Source organism: Telmatherina bonti, assembly GCF_933228915.1.
Source record: "Telmatherina bonti genome assembly, chromosome: 6".
In the NCBI taxonomy this organism is placed as follows: Eukaryota; Metazoa; Chordata; class Actinopteri; order Atheriniformes; family Telmatherinidae; genus Telmatherina; species Telmatherina bonti.
The window spans coordinates 31,202,441-31,214,447 of NC_136624.1; the positions used below are offsets into that span (position 1 = coordinate 31,202,441).

Genomic DNA, 12,007 nt, shown 5'->3' on the forward strand with positions numbered 1-12,007 from the left:
TAGCAGTCAGATGTTTTTTTTAGTAGATCTATTTAATTTTCCTTTAGTTACAGCATCATTATACTCCTAAGAGATTATGAAATTACCACATTTCTCATCTGTAGTCACGCAATAAGACTGGACAGGGGCACTTCAGGGGCCCATTATGTCCCTATGATCTGCTATTCATTTGGGGCAATGAGAATAAGGTGTACACATTAATGACCACTTAGTACAGTGAAGACATCAAAGGTTTAGTAGATGAATTCTGCAGCTTGACAATTAAAGGAGGCCATACACATTGTAGTACTGCACAAGTTTACTAAGCTACAAATAGCTGCATACAGTTTGCAGCACAAATGTAGGCTGGACGTGTTTAAGGAGACATTCACAGAGGCAACTTGAATACAGAGAAAATCTGTGGCAAGTCTCAGATCATAGACTGTATAGAGAAGATATAAAATAGTCAGATTTGTCATGCTTCCTGGTGAGTAAAACATATTGAAGTTGCAGTCAGAGGCAAACTCTCGCTGATGGATTCCAATCTCGCGAGAATACGCGTCGCCCCAAAAAATGATGGACGTCGGTGACAACGGTGGTGGGCTACCTGTAAACAACAAGCAGAGAGCAATGCTGCCAAACAAAAGCAGGGGCGAATTCCCTCGGAATCCAAGGAAAGATTCAGAGGTACAAAAGTCTGTGGTTTATTTTTTTTAAAAGGGTTTTTAGACTGTAATAAAAAACACTAGGCCTTTCCTACTGTTTCTGTAGCGTTAGCTAACTGTCAATGTAGCTTTACTAATATTTTAAACATGAATTTATCACTAACATCAGAAATTGAGGTTCCTTATTTAAACAAGTTTAAAGTTATGTTTAATATACGTTCTAATCCTGTAATTGTATTGTCTTGAATTTAAGTGAAACTGAGTAGGCAGTAGCTAACCTACATTAGCCTGTTACAGGCCTAACTGGCAGGAATAAGGACATTTAATTTGTTTCAGGTCTGTTTCTTATTTACTTTCCACGACCGCTCACACTGAGTATTTATGGTTCTGTTTGTGTCTTTTTATGAAAGCTGCATGTGTGACACCTATTGATCCCATGGCCAGACATTAATTTACAGAATATCCCCACTCTAATGGATGAAAAACTAAACAGTGACTTTTTGTTTTGGCTCAATGAATTATCATCTCTTAACAACAGGTGCAACCACTGGTGTAATGTGGTACAACCCAGAAAAATGACTCAGGGTACCCTCGGCATTTACATACTTTTATATTTCTGTGTATGGGCAAGACCTTGGTAAATCATTTTTTTCTCATATTCCACAGATCTATAATGCAATTAGGATCTGTGTAGTTTGAAGGCCAACACTAAACTTTGATTTCTGTGGTGTGTGTGTCTGGTTTTTTTTTTTTTTGTCTTTTCAGCTTGGCACAGTACATATTCCTGTTGGAGTAAAATGTTGAAGTAAAATGAGATGTTTTTATATGTTACGTCTATATTTTAGATTTATGTCACAGTTTCTCGGCAGATTGCATTGCCGGTTTTGGCTGTTTGGTGTTATTCTGTCATCCAATGGTTCATATACAAAATTTTAAAAAAAAAATCTGCAACCCCCAGCTGGCTGATAATGCTGTCAGAAAAACCCCCACAATACTTCCATTTACATAAAGTAGAAGTATAAAGTTACACTCGAAGAATAGTTTAGCTACTACTTAGTTTCACAACACCAAATGTATTATTATTTGCCACAATGTTACAAAATCTCAACACAAGTGTGCCAATATGTTGCTTTTTAATAAGATGATTATTTTCCACTGGGAACATTTCTTAGGGAATCATCATAATCATGCAGGCTGTTGCCACTAAATACAATCAAACTCTAACTTATTACCTATTAAGAAGGTCATGTTTTACCCGGCGTTTATCTGTTTGTGTTCAATATAACTCACAAAGTTATATATGTATTTTCATGAAATATTTAGGAATTGTTGTGAAAAGGAAAAACCAATTTAATATTGGTGGTGATCCGGATCACGGTTTTAATCCAGGAACTTTTTAAAGGTTTTCTAGTCATATATTTTTTTGTGGATATGATTTAACTGATTCTTTAAGCTTGGTTAGATATAATTAAATGCAGAGTAGCTATTTTTGGATCTAAATGCTGTGTCTCTTGCTGCTTTGTCCTGTGTTGTGCGCAGGGCCTGTCTGAATCTCCAGATCTCGAGTTTGAATATTCTGATACAGACAAATGGGCTGCAGAACTTTCAGGTGTGCAAAGCTGAGCTTTCTGAACAAATAATTTTCTCAAACCTTTATATATACGTGTAAATGATCTGCTTAGTTAATATATAATTACTTTCATGTGTGTTGCAGAACTTTACAGCTACACTGAAGGACCAGAGTTTGCTCTTAATAGGAAGTGCTTCGAGGAGGAATTCAGAACTCATAGTAAGTAGATGTAGATAAATATAATGAGTTTAACAAGCATTGATTATAGATTGCAGAGTAAGTTGTCATATACATAAATTGAAATGTTCACTTCTGCTGTGCATCAGTTTCTGATAAGAAGTGGACAGAGCTGGATGCAGTTCAGCACAGAGCTCATGCCATGCGACTCCTGGACGGTCTGGAAGTCATCGCTCGGGAGAAAAGACTGAAGGTTGCTAGAGCCATTCTCTACATGGCTCAGGGTCAGTATACGTCTCTTTTCATGTGTTAGAAATAGGAAAAAAAATCTTAGAAGAGGGACACCAACCATGGAGGAGCCTTTTGTTTATCTCTGCATATTTCAGTTTCAAATTTCTCTTTTCTCTTCAGGGACATTTGCAGAGTGCAGTTCTGAGGTTGAGGTGCAGCACTGGATGAGATACAACATATTTCTGCTGCTTGATGTGGGGACTTTCTCTGCACTGGTGGAGCTGCTCAACATGGAGATTGAGTATGTTATCTATTAACGAGTCTGTGTTTTGAAAATGGTATTTTTTTTTCTGAAAAATTTTAATTTACACCCAAAAGTGCTGAAAAATAAACAAGCATAACTGTCAGCACCCATTAGGAATCTAAATTTCAGGTAAAGCTAAGTTCTTTGACCGTTCTCTGCTTTTTATTGAGATGAAGTAAATTTTATCAGCCTGAATATTTAGGGATGTGCTGTCTGTTTTTCAGTAACAGCGCTGCCTGCAGTAGTGCAGTCAGAAAGCCCGCCATCTCCCTCGCTGATAGCACAGATCTCAGGGTGCTGCTTAATATAATGTATCTGATGGTGGAGACAATCCAGCAGGATGATCCAGCTGACAAACCTGAATGGAAAATCATCAAGGAGACATTCAGAGCAGAACTGGGTACATTTCCTTAGAGCACTGAAGTTACATGAGGTTATGTGCAAACTCTGATGTAAACTAATTTCACCCTGTTGCTTTATTTCAGGATCTCCTCTGTTCAACAATGAGCCCATTTCTGTCATGCTCTTTGGTATGGTTACCAAGTTCTGCAGCGGACATGCCCCTCACTTTCCAATGAAGAAGGTGCTACTGCTGTTATGGAAGAGCATACTGGTGAGAGATGGAAAAAATCCAGCATTTATGGAGATAAAACCAAGTGTTATATGGTGCTAAAAGAAACATTGAGTCGAGTGAATCCTACTCTGTTCTTTGTTTCAGTTCACACTTGGAGGGTTTGAACAGCTTCAGAGCATAAAGGTCCGTAAACGTGAAGAACTGGGTCTTCCTCCTCTCCCAGAGGACAGTATTGGAGTCATTCGCAGTATGAGGGCTGCGTCTCCTCCTGCATCGGCATCTGATCTGATCGAGCAACAGCAAAAACGGGCACGCCGTGAGCACAAGGTAGACAGCGCTGGTTACTCAATTCAAAACACACAAAGCTTACACATGAAAGTGACGTGAAAAACTGGTCAGTCTGAAAGATTGACATCTGATTTGAGTGTCACTCTTACAGCTTTTTACATCCTTATTTGCAATTTTAATTGGACCAAAACTACAGGAGTTGAAAGGTGTAACTTTCAGCAAATATTTTGGTTAAATTTGCATGAAGATGGTCACAAAGTGCCTCAGAGAATAGAAAATTTGGTTTCAATGGACTTAAAATGGAAATTTTTATTTTATTAAGCATTAGGACATCTGTTAGATGATTATCAAAGTTTGTATCTGACTCAGTAGTGATTACTTTCAGATATTATTTATATTGTTATAATAAGTGCAATGATGTATTAACCTGTTTCTTCCTGTTTTACTCAGGCACTGATCAAACAGGACAACTTGGATGCATTCAATGAGAAGGATCCCTACAAGGCTGATGACTCACGTGAGGATGAGGATGATAATGACGACAATGACAACTCTTTAGAGACAGAGACTTTCCCTTTAGAAAGAGACGAGGTGATGCCTCCACCTATTCCTCATCCCCCATCAGAGAAAGCGTTCTTTGTCAAGGGTCTGCCGTGGGCTCCCAAAGTCAGGTAGTGTTCATCGTCAATAAACAAACAGCAGAGTTTATTATGACTTCTGAATTAATGGAAATGTTATTTTATTGTCATTATGCTATCATTCAAATTTACAGCTACAATAGTTTAGGGGTGGGGGGGTCCTTCTTCATGTTTACATCTTTAAAGTTCACTATTGTCGTAATTTTTTGCTCCAACAGGGAAAAGGACATTGAAAATTTTCTGGAATCTAGTCGAAGTAAATTCATTGGCTACACGCTTGGAAGGTATGTTCTCTTTGGGTTGACTGTGACTTAAAAGTAATATCTGACACGTGCTGCAATCAAGTAAAAAACCTTTTTTCCCTTCATGCCCTGCAGCGATACAGACACAGTGGTTGGTTTACCCAGACCAATTCATGAGAGCATCAAGACGTTAAAGCAGGTATTGCAACATGCTGCACAGTGCACCAATGTTTTCCTGCAGGATAGATTCATGTTTTTGCAGAGCTGTCCATCCTCTAGGAATTTAAGCTTATATCTTCTTGTTTTCCAGCACAAATACATTTCTATAGCAGAAATACAGATTGCAAAGGAGGAGGAATATCAGAAAACCCCTTTGTCTGGTGTAAGTGGAAAATTAACTTTTATATGTAATATGTTTACATTAAGAAGTCTGGACAAGGATTATGCTACATTATGTAAGACAAATCTTTAAGTTTGATAAGCAGATTACATGGAGGTGTTTTGTTAAAGTTATTTTGTCTGGATTTCATTTCTTTCTTTTCTGTTTCCTTGTCTTCAGGGTGAGGAGGAAGTGGAGATGTGCGCCACTGAACTCCTCTATCAGGGAATTCTGCCCAGTTTGCCTCAGTATATGGTTAGTGCCATTCATTACTCTGCAACTTAAGGATCAGCTCATCATGGGAGAGCCTCCACTTAACTCCCTTACGATGCAATGCTGCTTATGTCCTGCTGTCACAGACATGCAGACACACAGTCAGGGAGCAACAGATCAGAGGAGGAAGCATAATGAAGCTATAAATCTGCAAAATCTTCCTTTTGCCCTAACAGTGTGTATATATGAGCGATTACATATATGCAACTGTGATTAAGCTGAATGTCTCTGAAATGTGTGGAAAACTTCATAATGAGGTTTAGTTTTAGTTTAATAGTTTGTGATTAATGGTGGGGACTGGTGGAAAACAGGCTTTTTCATACTGCCTGCTGAAAGCAGTAGGAACAGAGCTTCAGTATCGCCAGCCTGTTTATTAATTCAGACCTGAATAGGGAATCAAAGTTGATGTTTTAGGCACTTCTGATGTGCATCTGCACTGTGGAGGGAGACAAACAACCAACCAGGAGGGGACCAGCTGACTCTGTTATAGTGATGCAGCGCTGACCTACATATGTTTTGTCTGAATGAACAGCCAGCAGCTGTGATGAGTTTCAGCTGTAGATGTAGCAAAGATCACATGAAGAATTGAACTGTCTTTGTAGGCTTTATGAGCTGCTGTGTTTTACTGTTTACTATACTATTACTATATAATTTATAACTAACATGACTCTTTTGAAGTTGTTAATTAAAGTATTTTATTTAGTGCTGAACTTTGATCTCAGTGAGGACCAGTGTGATGGAAATTTTGTTGAGTATGTGGCTCCTCAGCACATAAACACCAACCCTCAGCCAGAAAACCCTGAAATAGTCTCTTATAAAAGAAAATGAAGGATAGTGTAAAGATGGCTTCTTTTTTTTAGACCTTTTTCTGTAAGCTTCATGTCGTAGTTTTACATTCAACAATGACAACGTAAAAACTTGCAGAACTGAAACAATAACTATTGCAATTACATCTCCATTTATGACATGAAAATATGTGACAGTTAAATATGGTGTCATAAAGGGCAATAGTTAATGTTGTCCAACTGATGTGTGTGGTGTTTTCTCACTGAATGTTAGATTGCACTGCTGAAGATCCTGCTTGCTGCTGCTCCGACATCCAAAGCCAAAACAGACTCCATTAACATCCTGGCTGATGTGCTGCCGGAGGAAATGCCGTAAGTGCCTCGACCAGGAAAATACTCCAAATTAACCAACAATTTAGCAATGACATCAATATCTTAATTCGCAAAGTGAGTCCAGGCATATTCTTCATTGGGATTGTAGTCTATTTGCTCAGAAACTCTGCTTTGTGTTGGGGTAATCTAAATGCGACAAATGAATTCTGATTTGGATCAAGAAAACGGACTTTGTTTGCCTACAAACTCAGGTCTCGGTCCATTTAAAATGCAGGAAATGGACAAGAAAACAAAGTGTATCCTGGCTAAAAGCAGCCAAAACATATGTGTGTAGGTTAGTAGATGGCTCTGTACAGAATAAATGTCGTAAGGGGAACACATGGAAGAATTTGGTCAAAGTTCTGGTAGAATCAACCGGACCATGAGGATCTGATGCAGCTCCATATTTTCTTGCTTCTGATGGAAAGTGAAACACGTTTTTTAAAGGGGCTCTATTATACTATTTCTAGTTTTTTTTTTTTTTTATTTTAGCTTTCTACAGTGTTGTAGTGTTGAATACTCACCAGACATATGAGGGGCGCCGTTTTTTATCACCTAAACGCAGGTTTGTGTTTTCCAGCGATCTCTACTTTGTTTCCATGGTGACAGAAACTATTGGTTTAGAGAGTTTTTTTCGACTTCTAAATTTTAGTGACGTCCCAGGGGAGGGACTCCGTGATTGGTCATCTTCTCTAGGTTGTGCACGTTCACAAAAAGAAAGCCACGCCCACCTCTCCTACCAATTGACCAATCAGACGCAGACCACAGGCAGGACATAGGGCGGAGCTTTCTCTGTTGGCTTGTTTCAGGCAGAGGCTGATCTGAGGAGATCAATACAAAATGAATGAAGGGGTTTGTGAAAAATGCTTGATTATTTCTTGCCCTTCTGGACTTGCATATTAAAATAAATTAGACTGAAATTTACATAATAGAGCCACTTTAAAAAGGTTTGATTTATTTCAGAAGTGCACCGTGAAAGCATGCTCGGTCTAAAATAATATTGCCCCCGTCCTACTGAACCAAGTCCCCTATGGGACTGAGTTTAGTGGATCATCCTGATGTGAAAACACCCTATGTCAAGAAAGAAGGTGAAGTAGTAACGCGGAGGAGCTGGATAAAACAGGCTTTGAAGGCTTTAATTAAACATGAACAGTTCCTTCTGAAGGTTGAAGGTCATGTGCTTTGCTCTGTGGGGCTGATCCGACTCTGCAGGACCACCGTGCTGCAGAGCATGAAGCTTGGAGTGGACGTCAATCGGCACAAAGAAATCATTGTGAAAGCCATCTCTGCCATCCTGCTGCTGCTTCTGAAGCACTTTAAACTGAACCACATCTATCAGGTTTGAGCTCCACATTGCTGTTTTTAGGCTTAAACGTTGTTGTGAAGAAAATCTCCTCTTTACCTGAACAAAGTGCGTCTTTGTCTGCTCTCTTTGTAGTTTGAGTATATGGCTCAGCACCTGGTGTTTGCCAACTGCATCCCACTCATCCTAAAGTTCTTCAACCAGAACATCATGTCCTACATCACGGCTAAGAATAGGTACTGAGTGTCTGTTTGAATAGAAAAAATTGATTTCTCTAACAGTGACTAATTCTTATATTAAAAAAAAAAAAACTCCTTGAACTTTAATTCCCTTTTTTCCTGATCCTGAATTTTGTTTCTTGAACAGCATTTCAGTACTTGACTTTCCATACTGTGTGGTGCACAAGCTCCCGGAGTTAACTGCGGAGAGTTTGGTGAGTTTTTACATTTCCGTTTTAGCCTGATGTCAAACTGGATCTTTTTCTTACTGTAGATGGTTTTTGTGTTATAGGAAGCAGGAGACAACAATCAGTTTTGTTGGAGGAACCTGTTTTCATGTATCAACTTGCTGAGGATCCTCAACAAACTAACCAAGTGGAAACACTCCAGAACAATGGTGAGAAAGCTTTATGTCAGATTTATCAAGATGGACGACTGTTTGTGGATATCTACGTTTACTTCTCCTCTACCAGATGCTGGTCGTCTTCAAGTCTGCTCCCATCCTGAAGAGGGCGCTAAAAGTCAAGCAGGCCATGATGCAACTTTATGTTCTTAAACTACTCAAAGTGCAGACTAAATACCTGGGACGGCAGTGGAGGAAGAGCAACATGAAGACCATGTCTGCTATCTACCAGAAAGTCCGACATCGCCTTAATGATGACTGGGCCTATGGAAATGGTGAGCAGAATCCAAATCCACTGTAAATGCACTAAACTACCCAAAAAATGTGTGAAAATGAGCAGAATGGCAGACTAATGGGTTGTTTGTAGCATCGGTTAGCTGCAATTATCATCAAATTCATTTACAATTTATTTAAGTTAACAATTTTTTTTTTCATTGGAATTTAAATAAATCTTTCCTGGACAAACTGAGTGGATACCCATCCAGCACTCAAACTGGATGGATGAGTGAATGAGGATATCAGAAAGATGAACAGTCCAAGCAATGAAAAATGGCTTTAAGATTAGGCCACTTTAGATAAAACAGTCTGTCAAGCCTTCAGCTTTGACAGTAAATGACTGATTTCTTTGATTTTAATAGCAATTTTGAGTAAAATGACTTTACTCTTCAGTTCCAAAGTTTTGTAAGTGTATAACATCATTTTGTACTTGTTTTACTGGTCAGTTATTGCATATTTATATTATGCAAAATAGGTTTAATTCTAAAGTATGTATTCTGTAAGTTATGAAGAATGATACAGAAATATTGTTCTGTCAGTAGACGTAGGCCAGCTTTATCATCATTCATATATGCACTAGTGAAATTTCGTTTCATTGGCTCAAAAATCCTAAAAATATATAAAATGCACCCTAAATAGGAAAAAAAAAACTGTACAATATAAAATACTGCACAATGTAATGTACTTTACAATTGAGGTATGTGTGAAATGTGAAGGTCAAGTAATGTGAAATGTGAAGGTCTGGGGGGCAAACTTGCAGAACCCGGGGGTCCTGCACTGAATGCTGCAGAACCTCTTACCAGCAGGGAAAATAGTCCATGGTGCGGGTGTGTGGGGTCACTGCTGATATTTTTCAGCTCTAAGGGATGTAGTAGTAGAAATTCCAGTACTAGTAGTAGAATGATTGATAATAATCATATGTTCAGTTTGAAATCAAAGGTAAACTCAATACTCATGTCAATAAAAACAAGCTGAGCATATTGAGTTATTAATTTTCATACATTTTAGTTTCCTCTTCACAAGATATTCAGCCGTTCGTTGCCAACCTTGCAGCAGACATTTATCAAAATTTGCTTCTTTCAATTTATATACTGTATATATGTTAGGATTTTGCTGTACTTTCTCAGATTACTAATTCTGTTTGTCTCTGAGGACAGATCTCGACGCTCGTCCCTGGGACTTTCAGGCCGAAGAGTGCGCCTTGCGGGCTAACATCGAACGCTTCAACAGTCGGCGCTACGACAAGAGCCACAGCAATCCAGACTTCCTGCCAGTAGACAACTGTCTGCAGAGCGTTCTGGGACAGCGAGTGGACCTGCCCGAGGACTTCCAAATGAACTATGACCTCTGGCTGGAACGTGAGGTTTTCTCTAAACCCATTTCTTGGGAAGAACTGCTACAGTGAGAATCAGCCAATGTCAACATCCTTGTTTTTTCTTCTCCCCTTCCTGAAATAAACAGTTTTCATAAAGAGTACAGAGAAACGGCGCTGTTCAAACTGAACACAGCATTATTCTACATGTTCTGATGGATGGATTTGACTCAGAAGTTGCACAGATGTTGACTGCCTGGCATCAGCTGGCATCAGTGTGGCTTTACAAGGCTCTAACCAAACATGTTTTTGTTAATAACTTTTGCCTTTTAAGAAATTTGGCATTAAAGATGCCATTCTGGGGAGAAAAAGAAAGCTCATTTGTTTGTATTGAGCTTGACAAAGACTTTTCCAGCTGCTCCCACTTTTCTAATCCAATCTTACATATGTAGGTATTTGCTCTGTGTGCCTCTTTCCTCCTACAGTAGGTCAGTAAATGAGCAGGAAGCACTACATGACTGTATGTTTGCATTTAATTTTAATCAAAGTTATTTGGAATAAATTTTATGTATAAACTCTTAAGGTGAGGTTGAGCTCCACACAATCAGGTCAAATTTAAACCTTCCTCAGTTTAATTTCTCTGAGAGAGATAAAAGGAGTGGATGGGAGCTTTTTTGGGGTTAGTTTGTGTGCAAATACCAACATTTTACCTTTTTGGTAGTTGTTATCTGAATTTGATGCATTCCTGTGTACAGGATTGACTTTGTGTTTTTTTTTTTTTATCATGTTGATTTATTTTGAGTATCTCACTTGAATACAGACTTTTTGCCTTTGTTCTGGGACAATCCAGATTTTACTGACCACCAGGCTGAAGGGACATGAAAATGCAGCATTAGATTTTTGTCCATGTCAGAAGAATCATTTTCATCTTTATTCACTCATCAGACAGCTGTTTGGAACTGGTGATTTTCTTTCCCACATCCAGAACGGTTTTTATTTAACTTCATGCTTTGATTAATTTCTTATTAAAAAGCTTATCAAAATGAACGTGTGTGTAATTGTGAAATGTATTTTGTCATGGCTTTTGTTGTTTTACATGGACTTAAATACTGTAATAAAACTATACCACCATTTATGTTGGACTTATATTTCTTTTTTAAATGCTTTTTTTTTTTGGGGGGGGGGTTTCCAGTGAAAAAGAGGGGAACCAAGTTGGAAACTGGGCCATAAAGAGCTTGATATTTTTGCAGCATGTTGTAGTCAGATGATGTGTAACATCAATTTAAATGCATCAAAACTAACACATAAATCATTAATTCACCTGATTTTAAACGTGAGTAGAAAGTGTCATTTTCTTTCTACGTCTGATGTTTCTTTTCCTAATATTTTAATGTGAAAAACTCACAAAACACAAGTTTCCTGCTGACAAATTGTCTTATCGCAGAATGAAATAAGTCCATTAATTAAAATGGACGTTTCATTTTTAGGTTTCTATGCATTAAATATTATGCATATTATGTTTTTTATTTTAATATTATGTTTTTATGCATTTTATTTTCATTTCATTTAATTAAAAACGAGCCACGCTGTCAATAACTTCATCTGTGTTGCAGGATTTTTAACCTGTCAGAAAAAACTTTCTTCTGTCAACGCCAGCGCGCTGTTTTCCTTAACGCTGGGATGTACGTCCCAAATGAGCTTACAGTGTAGAAAACACTGAGCTTAAGCTTGCTTTGATTTAACAAAGTTTTAAACAGAACCTGGAAAAAACACCAACAACAAAACTAAAAAAAAAAAAAAAAAAAAAGACATCTTAACTCAAGTGAGAAGTTGTATCTTAAGAGAAATTAAATGAAACATACTTTGTTAATCCCCAAAAGGAAATTCATGAAATGAATGAAAATGGAAAAAAAATGGCCTAATTGCAGTAAAATCTTCTGAAAATGAACAGCTTTTATTTATTTCTTGACAAGCACGTTTATTCCAAGGATAAATTTTGCTTGGATATCTAAACCTGG

At 38.0% G+C, this 12,007-nt stretch overlaps 1 protein-coding gene across 1 annotated transcript; it reads left to right on the forward strand.

Annotated features, from left to right (window-relative positions):
- The first annotated feature begins 542 nt into the window (after positions 1-542).
- strip1 (striatin interacting protein 1) lies at positions 543-11,107 on the forward strand. Its single transcript, XM_079242740.1, has 20 exons — positions 543-666; positions 2,184-2,253; positions 2,359-2,433; positions 2,541-2,675; positions 2,803-2,923; positions 3,151-3,326; positions 3,412-3,539; positions 3,645-3,827; positions 4,239-4,459; positions 4,645-4,710; positions 4,804-4,867; positions 4,979-5,050; positions 5,228-5,302; positions 6,380-6,477; positions 7,690-7,816; positions 7,916-8,016; positions 8,147-8,213; positions 8,291-8,395; positions 8,472-8,676; positions 9,835-11,107. The coding sequence occupies exons 1-20, from the start codon at positions 553-555 to the stop codon at positions 10,080-10,082; spliced, it is 2,451 nt and encodes an 816-aa protein (XP_079098866.1). The 5' UTR covers positions 543-552; the 3' UTR covers positions 10,083-11,107.
- Positions 11,108-12,007: the final 900 nt, after the last annotated feature.

Coding starts and splice junctions, on each gene's coding strand:
- strip1 (XM_079242740.1), top strand. CDS start 553: ATGATGGACGTCGGTGACAACGGTGGTGGGCTACCTGTAAACAACAAG. Junction 3,540..3,644: donor TGTTATGGAAGAGCATACTG/GTGAGAGATGGA, acceptor TCTTTGTTTCAG/TTCACACTTGGAGGGTTTGA. Junction 6,478..7,689: donor GTGCTGCCGGAGGAAATGCC/GTAAGTGCCTCG, acceptor CCGACTCTGCAG/GACCACCGTGCTGCAGAGCA.